Genomic DNA, 9,307 nt, shown 5'->3' on the forward strand with positions numbered 1-9,307 from the left:
CTGCAGTCTTCCTTCCATGTGTCTATCGCTCATGTTTTGGTTATAAAAGCGAAAATGAAAAGGAAAATTAAGCTCACCCATCCATCCATGGTGATTGGATTGGTAGGTGTGAGGCACGGGATCCGTCCGGAAACACCGACGGTCCGACAATCAAAAGGGATGGGTCCGGACGTTCAACACCAAATGAATGGTGGTCGGTGTAGATCAGCACACTCCACCTGCTCTTTGCAGCTGGAGAACGCCAATCTGCCTCACCTTCCTTGTGTTGGTTGAACCCAACAATTATAACGGCTACTTTTGCATTTCAAATTCAAGGCTACGAAAACATGATATTATATAAAACTCTTATGATCATTATTACAATAAACTTATATCCTTCCCAACAGTATCATTATTATTATTGCTGTTGATGGCTCTCCTTTTCCTTTTTGCCAACAGTGTTATAGTCAAATGCCCTCAGTAATAGTTAACTCCATCTTATTCATATTCTTAAGCTCCCCATTTTGCAGGTGGGGAAGTTCTCTTTCTAGGAACTGCATAAATTAATTCATTGTGAGGTACCGATAAGCAGAAATTCTTCCACTGTTGGATCACGGTACTCGGGAAGAATCAGTTTTGAAAGGCCCCGCATCATCCAGATAAAATCTACACGTCCTAAAATAAGAACTGATTAATAGAAAAATGCAGGGTGATCGGGCGTCTTGCCACTCTTGTAGAACCTAACCTACTGAATGTTTCTCAACACTTTTTTTCTTTTCTGAAATTCTCTGTTAAGAAATGGCCGCACTGTAAGTTGAATTAAGTTCAAAACCTTACAGGCATCCAGCATTCAGGTGGTTGACTTTGGGGCTAAGTGGACCCTTACCTTCGATCAACCCTCTCCACAAATCCGGAACTGGAAATTATGTGCGGATGTTACCCGTGGTTTGAGATCAACCTTTCTCACCGATATGTATCTATATTTGGTTAATCTTCCCGTGGATACGCGATGTGCCAATCCCCAGAACCTCTTATCCTTGTTTTTCTTTTTCTCCCAATTTTGATGCGACGAGTAATTCAAAAAATGGTATGAGAAGAAGGGGATGACAGCGTCTTCTTTGCATCGGCCAATCATTTTAGCGCCCGCCACTCACCTCACAGAACAGGGAGAGAGCCAGAGAGAGGAGATGCATCTTTGGCCCTCGTTTCGGTTGAGGGATTCCTTCAAGTGGGACTACCTCAAGAACCTCGACCGCAACCTTCAAAGAATGAAGAGCGACAGACAGCGGCGGCAGCGCCACAACACCTCTGCCTCCTCTTCCTCCCCCTCCCCTCATCCCAAACCCGACAACTCTTCTTCCTTCCTGCTGTTGCCATCGGACGTCGGCGATGATACCCCCCAAGTGCAGTCCGACGCCGACAAGGCCGATGGACCTCCCATCCCCACCACCAACTGGATTCTCATCCTACTCAGCGAATTATTCCTGATTCTCTCGTGCTGCTATTGTTGTTTCTGTTGTGGAGGTCATCTCTCTCTCTCTCTCTCTCTCTCTCTCCTTCATTTTTTCGGTTCCTTTTACCAGTAAATAGTCGATCAACTGCTAATTTAGAAATCCTGCCTGATATCAGCTATTACCGTTCTCCCTTTTGGTTTCTCGTGTTTGATCGTGTCATACTGGCTGAGGAGAGATATTTCTTGACCCTTCTTCTATTTTCATATATTAATTAAAAAAAAGATAAAAGAAGAAAAAAAGGTTCTGCTATCCCTCTGCTGCCCTGCTTCTTTCAGCCATTGAAACTTTAGGAGCAAAAAATCAACTTGAAGTCGTTTCTGTCCTCAGATTTAGTGTATTAAAGACTATTAACTGATTCATATTCTGGAGGAACGCCTGTTCTGGCTCTCCTGACGGAGCCCTCTCAATGGATTTCCTAGATCCTTTTCTGCTGAGAAGGCACAAAGTCGGGTTCGGCATAGATAAGAAGGCTTATCAGAAGTGAAACAATTAAATGGGAATGGGATGCAAGAGGCACCCAGGACAATTTTGTAAGACGGGAGCTGTACAGAAATCAGGTTCCCTTTTATGCAGGGGCAGATCTTTCTTGCAGTATACACTACAATAATCTCAAACTGAGAACTGTTCTATGGTGTTCTTAGTGTTTGGATGCCATTTCGTATAAGAAGCAAAATTCCATGTCATGCATGTAAATGATATTTTAGATTCCTTTGGTAAAGTGAAAGGATTATGCAACCAAGTATATGCTCAATAACAGGACAGCCTCGAGTAAAAGCCCCATTTGCAACTCTACTCTATTAGCAAGTCCAGTTTCCACGACGCTCTTCCATCCATGGTGATCGAATGCCTAGGAGACCTCTGCAGACCTCTTTATTTGTCTAGAGCCGCTCAATGAGCAGCATCGACTTCAACTCTCTTTAGTTCCTCACCTGTAGGACAGCGCCACAAACGATTGACGGCGTTTTATCGACTTAGCACTGCGTGGACCTTCACCAAAGTACTCTTGACTGCTGCTCTACTCCGCGAGACGGGTTCCCCATATGCAGGTGCACGCTCTGAGAGAAGACCTAATCTTGCTTATATGTTTGACCACCTTACCTACCTAAGCTTCATACTTGTTCTGTAAGATTAGCTATTACACTGTGCCATAAAAGAGATCATAGATGCTTGTGTGCGCGTGCTTGTGTGTGTGAAACCAATTTTTGTGCTCATTCTGGAAGTGGAATGTATATTGGCCGGAAAAGGTGTTGGACTTATACCATGCTTGTGCTACTGCATTCTTGGTGTCATTCGAAAAATCTGATGCATGCCTCTGTCTTCTTCCCTTTTCTTTCGTATATTTTTCCTTTGTCGCTGCTATATTTTCCTGAAAATGAAGACATGCATTTGTTGATTTCTTAACCTGCACCTTGTCAAGAGAAAAGTTCGTGTGAAGTGATCAATTCGTAGTTTAATTGATGTTACCATTTATCATCCGAGAGAACTGTGCAATGAGTGGCATATACTTCAATGTGCTCGTGTGACAATTTTCTGATATGCTACTTACTTGCTTGACAATTGCTGCAAAACATTTTATGTGCTCAGCGTGTGGCGATGAAGCCAGCAAGTGATTGGAGGGTGTTGTAAAGAGCATAAAGTAGGAGGATTTGATGCTTCTTGTGTACATTTGCACGGGTGGTTAGTGCTTGTTTCAAAGCCTGGAAGATGAATGCACTATGTTGTTCTTGCGTACAGTTTGATCATCCTAATTAAGTTTGCAAGTAGTATTTGTTTAAATGGTACCAAGTTTTTTGTGCCAATCCGACAGGAAATAAACGGCTTATGTGGGTGTCAGGTTCGATGTGAACTTTGCGGTTGCAGCTGTACTAATACTGTTCAATTTTTTTTATAAACCAGGAGACTTTTGACACCGTGTAGCAGCAGCTTCGGAATGAAAATGAAATCCCTGCTGCATAAAATTCGTTTAATTATAATAAATTTGTCGGGCATGGACCCTTAATTCCACAAGTAGGCTTGGATTTTCGATTATTTGCCAGCCATTATGATCTAATGCACATACACCAATCGCATGCGAACCTGTTCTGGTCCTTTTATCCTCCAGAACTGGTATATATGCGGAATGAGGAAAATGTGGAAAGGGATAGCAAGCGTTACTCTGTATACGTCTTTCCATACTTGTCCAGATTGCCAGTTTATATCCGTAAACCACTTGCTTTGATCTGATGCCCTGAACAGGTTTAATTACGTACGTTCTGTGTTGATATTGCTTGCAATTGTGTCAGCCTCCTCCTGTTGTTTAATTACCATTCCTTGCGTATATCAATGTAATATGAGGGGGAGGACAAGCCAACCTGCTCCATTCATCTTCTCTCCTTTTCAAGTTCCTTCAATTGACACCTATTTGTACGCATGCATACTATCTATATGTATATGATTAGATGTCAATGACCACATCAGCCATTGCTTTTACATGCATTAATTATATTGCGATAAAACGGGTTGTGGTGAAAGGAAAGCCTCTAACTTCTGAGGGATTAAAAAAAATCAAAACCTTTACAAGTTGTCCCCATTACCAGAACATAAACTGAAGGGTAACTCAGGTCTCTTTCCTGCAAGCCCATTTCACCGGAAGGCAAGCTGTAGACCTCCACGGACGGCTCCCTCTTGTGCACTATCAGCCTACCCCTCTGTTTCTGGACATCTATGACAAAATCAGACCCATTAAAATTAATTATTCAAATGTTTTGTTGCAATATATCTTTACAGATATGATGTTAGAAGTGGTTTAGTGAGAAACATATATTAAGTTAGCATCCGTTTTTTTACTTAATAATAAGTTTTTAATAATAAAAAATGAACGGCTCTTAAAATATCATAATTTTGAGAGTAAAACGACTTTTCTTTTTTCTTTTTGCAAAAAATGACTTGGATTAAACTATGATTTATATTAAATCATACTTTATTAGATAGTTCACATTTTGTTTAAAGTACTTTTTAACACGAAATTGAGATTCAGTTTCTATCCGTTAGCCTAGTGGTCTGCTAATTTTATGTCGGCGGGACAGCTGGTAAGGGTCATACTTTCATTTTTAACGCCTGGATTTTAATCACAATATGAACATTTTACTAGGTTCGCAAATACTCATTCATCGTCAAACATGCATGTTTTAGTTCAAGTCGTTCTTTAAAGCAGAAAAAAAAAATCTAATTTTTTTATATATGATGTCATAACAGCCATTTAATTTTTTTTATTATTAGAAAACATGTTAAACTAAAAAAAAATGTCTGACTTAGTGTATGGTTCTCTTTAAATGATATTTAGATCATTTCTGTATGGTTAGGTTATGCAAGGAAAATACTGCAACAATCAATTTTTAATTGTCTGGTTTTGTCGTCCTTCAGCGATCTGCCAATTACTTGGTACTTATTTTCTTCTCGGTCGACATAATTTTCAAAGCAACACTCATGGAATGATAGCTCCTATGACTTGAGCTCCGCATGTGCCAAATGGGAACCACTTATTCATGAACATGTACTGGAATGATGAGTAGGATACTCATCCCTGCATTTTCCACTCCTGTTCTTGCCGCTTGTCACCAAGTTAAGAAGCATCGAAATTATGGTTCCCGAACCGAAATTGGTGCACGAAAAATTTTATCTGGATTTTAAGACGAAACATCTTCCCTTTCGTGGCTCTGCATTTCGCCTTCAACTTGTGCAACTCTTTCGGCAGTTTACCTTCACGTTTTGGTACTTGTTTAGAAAGATGGATACAAGTATTAAGAAGTACGGTGGACGGTCAGATAACTGGTGAGCAGGACGAGTGTTTAACTGTCAGTTATTTAGAAGACTCTCCCAAATCATTTGGGGTGTTTTTTTTCTTTCTTTCTTTCTTTTGGGAATGTTTCGACCGCTTGGATTAAGAATATCACCATCAAGTCCTTTTCTTTGATCGAGGGTTATGGAAAATTTGAAATAACACGGCCGAGATTGTTTCCTCCCTTCAATATGAGGCAGCTGATGCTAGTGGAAACACAAGGTTTAGGTCCGCATGTTATCATCGATGGACGCCAATCCTTTATGGCAACGGTGGTAGCACCAACATTTTCATTTTTCTAAAAGCCATTTAATTTAATTATCCACCATCGTAAACATGCTACCGGGTTAGAGAACGTGGTAGACAATTAATGGTTAAATTAAATATGTGTGCCAGCATATGGGGTGATTATGACGATAGATGGTGGAATATTCCATCAATTTTTATTAACGTGGCGAAAAGCCTCTCTCGTCTTGCTTGACCAAAAAGATTACTCAAGTTCGTTTTTTTCTAGTATATGCATGTTGTAGGGTACTCCTCTAGATGTGTCGATGACAAAATTCAACTCATTTTTCAATCGATTACATTTTCAAGAAACTTAACTACACAAATCTGAAATCAGGTAACCTTGCATTTTGATGTGCACTTATTATTATTAAAGTAAGTTGTGGCTACAATTTCTGACGGATTAAATTATTATGGTGGGAAGACAAAGAAGCATGATGGCATGAAGGAATTAAACTGTATATTTGCAGCCTCATACGACTGCACTGCAGGCCTTCGTCTTCTTCTAATCAGAATGCCAACCTCGCTTGGATTATGACAGGAAACCTGTCAAAAAGGAAGTGGGGCCCACAGATGGCCCTCTGGGAAAAAAAAAGCTAGTGGGGCCCACGGACAGATTTACACGTAGTTGAGATTGGAATTGGACGTCCCTTAACTTAATTTTGTCGCCCCTCCCTCTTCTTCTTCCCTCGTTTCCTAACTTTTTTAGAATACACAGAATGGTGTGAATAATATATGCAAACCTCGAAAAGAAAGAGAGTGTCTCGCTTTCCGATACTTGTAATCCCACTGGAAAAAAGAAAAGGACAGGTTGGATTGGATGTACAAGACAAATGCAAATGTCTGCCTAAGTAACCCCGTCTTGCCCTCAAAAGAGAGTAACAAATCAAATGTACATATTGGTGGAGGATACTCTTCACCCATCAATTAACTCCCAGCCCTTTTCTTTTCCCTCCTCCCACTGCCAATCGACCGGTTTCCCACCAACAATTTTATTTATATCACGCGGATGCGGAGGAGGCCCTCCCATCCAACAAGCACGGGCGTCTTCGCCGATGCAAAATCGGGACTCCCTTTGTGTTTTCTAATTTGGCTGCACAAATGCGTGCCTCCGGCATGCATAAGAAACAGATTCCTTTTGATTCAATACAGGTGATCCTGGAGTGACCCTCCTCTGCTATCTCACCGGGAAGATTGAATTAATTTTTCAAAAAAAAAAAAATGACGAAAGAGAGGGAAAGCCACAAACACGATGGGCTCTTCATGGCCTAAGTGAAGGGATATTTTGTCAATTTCCACCAATGGGAGGGGTGTGTGGAAGGAAGCTTTATGACAATCGACAACCATAAAACTAGAGAAAGTAGACATAATAAATGACATTTCCATTATGAAAGCGAGAAAACGTGGGAACAACTTCAGTTTCAAAACAAGACGACAAACACCATACGCTGTAGCAATAGCTAATAAACATTAGCAGAGAGGAGGACGTGCGGCAATTGAGGACACAAGTTTAGCTCTTTTTTTTTCTTTTTTAATCGGGGCCACGAGAGATGAGATGAAGGCCAAGGACAAGGTAATCAAGGGAAAATGTGGCTAATTGCTATTGCTCACATCACATGATCACGCCTGCCCATCTGCATCCGTCGCCTTCTTATCGGGGTCCGGTGGGCCGCTGCCTCGGGAAGCCTCTCTCCCCGCCCTGACCCTAAGCCATTCATACATCTCGCCAAAAACCAGGTCGACGTTCTCCTTGGGCTCCCCAACCAGCTGGTGCCACATCCCTTCGTGCATGCGCATAGTTTTGTCCTTGCTCGGCGACTTCTGGAAGAGTTCCTTGGCACCGGCTGGGTCGCAGACGACATCCTCGCTGCCATGGACGATTAGAAGGGGGGCGCTCACCTCCCCAAACCTGGACTGCACCTCCCTGGCGACCCTCATGATCTCACGGGCGGTGCCCGCCCTCGGCCGGGCGACGCTCCTCCTTGGGCTGGCGCGAGCAAGCCGTGCCTTCCATTCCTCCTTGAACGAGACGTCAGGGATTGGCTTCGTGGGCACGACCCTCCAAGTGGGTACCAGCGCCGCGAGTAAGTTGAGGAAGTGCTCCAGCGGCCACATGGGCTTGAAGGCGGGGCTGACGCCGCACAGAGCGCCGTTGAGTACGAGCCCACCTCCCCACGTTTCTGGATGGCGCAAGTGGAGGAGGAGGCAGATGGCTGCCCCGAGGGACTCCCCGTAGAGGAAGGAAGGGAGGGGGGCAGAGGAGGAGGAGCGCTGCTGCTGCAGAAGCTGTTGCTGGGAGAGGAAGGAGTGGAAGAAGTGGGAGCAGTCGTCGAGGACGGGGTTGATGTCCGGGATGTGGTTGAAGAGGCCCTCGGAGAAACCGTGGCCTTGGAGGTCGAGCGCCGCGGTGGCAAAGCCCATAGACGCAAAAGAGACGGCCGTCAACTGCACGAACCAACTAGACTCGCCGGTGAAGCCGTGCACAACGCAGAGGGTGCCTACTACAGGGGTTGGGGGGAGAGGGGACCAGGTCTGCGTGAAGATCCTCAGGCCCCTGGGGTTGAGGAAGGAGGAAGCGGAGTGGGAGACGGAATGGCGGGCGTAGAACTCGGAAGGGGTCAGGTTCCCGAAGGGGCTGAGGGAGTTGGCTTCTGAAATGGGATGGAAGTAGCAGCGCCCCCTTGTAGTTGTACCCTTCCCGTTCCCTACCAACTCTGCCTCCATTGCTGCTGATGGGTGTCTCCCACCTCTTCCGCACCATATATATATGTATATATATATGGCGACAGAGAGAGAGACAGAAAGGACGAATTCCCGAAAGCCAATGACAAAGGCACAGTAAAAATTCCTTCCCTCTCTTGCTTTTCTTATCCATCTCTTGCGTTATACTGCCGGCCTCACTAACAAATTCGTTCCAAGTTTTTCCTAACCGTTTCAAATTAGTCTTTGAACTTAAACAGCTTCTATTATGGAGGAACGAATGAATTGATTACAGTGGGATGCCGATCGTGAGATGCTAATCATGGTTAAAGTAATAAAGTGACAACTTGCTCTTCAACCTGCAAAAAGTTACGCTGGTGGAATTTGTGAATGGCAGTAAAATCGGGGACGGAATTGACGCCAACGTTCGGGAGATTGGTTACGGAAAACAAAGGAACAACAATAAATTTATGAATGCGAATAAGTCGGGGATAAATTCGAAAATTCTCAACTTCCTCTTCGTACCTTTTTGCTTTTTCTTGGTGAGCAGTCACTTTAGGTTAGGTTGCACACAGACACAGGAAAGGAGGTGGGAAGGCATGCCTTCATCGTGATGAACTCGCGAAGCTCCTCCTTCTCGGTTCTGCCTCGGGCCCGGTGATTGTGCTGTGGCTTCTCATTAAATGTGGCTTCTCATTAAAAGGAACTCTTGCCTTTGGCTAAGGGATGGTAATGTTTCCTTCCAGGACGTTCATGCACGTGGGTGCGGAGGCAGGAGTTCACATATCACGTGCAGTAAGTCGATTTCAACTCGGTGCTTACATCCTCTAACCCTGTCATATTCATATATGGAGGCCTAGCCAAGGGGATATTGCTCTGCAATTCTTGCCCAAGTGTCCCCGTTAGCATCAATTGTTGAAGATGAATGGATCAACATCCTGGTACTTGAATTCTCCCATCTATTATGAGTACAATTCAGTATTATCACAACCGCATTAATCGGCTCGAAATG

The 9,307-nt window shown here is 43.6% G+C and overlaps 1 protein-coding gene across 1 annotated transcript; it reads right to left on the reverse strand.

Moving 5' to 3' along the window:
* Positions 1-6,956: 6,956 nt before the first annotated feature.
* LOC116265900 (caffeoylshikimate esterase-like) lies at positions 6,957-8,414 on the reverse strand. Its single transcript, XM_031646893.2, has one exon. It carries the CDS (start codon positions 8,317-8,319, stop codon positions 7,216-7,218), a length of 1,104 nt encoding a protein of 367 aa, XP_031502753.1. The 5' UTR covers positions 8,320-8,414; the 3' UTR covers positions 6,957-7,215.
* Positions 8,415-9,307: the final 893 nt, after the last annotated feature.

This window comes from Nymphaea colorata, chromosome 12, assembly GCF_008831285.2.
Source record: "Nymphaea colorata isolate Beijing-Zhang1983 chromosome 12, ASM883128v2, whole genome shotgun sequence".
In the NCBI taxonomy this organism is placed as follows: domain Eukaryota; kingdom Viridiplantae; phylum Streptophyta; class Magnoliopsida; order Nymphaeales; family Nymphaeaceae; genus Nymphaea; species Nymphaea colorata.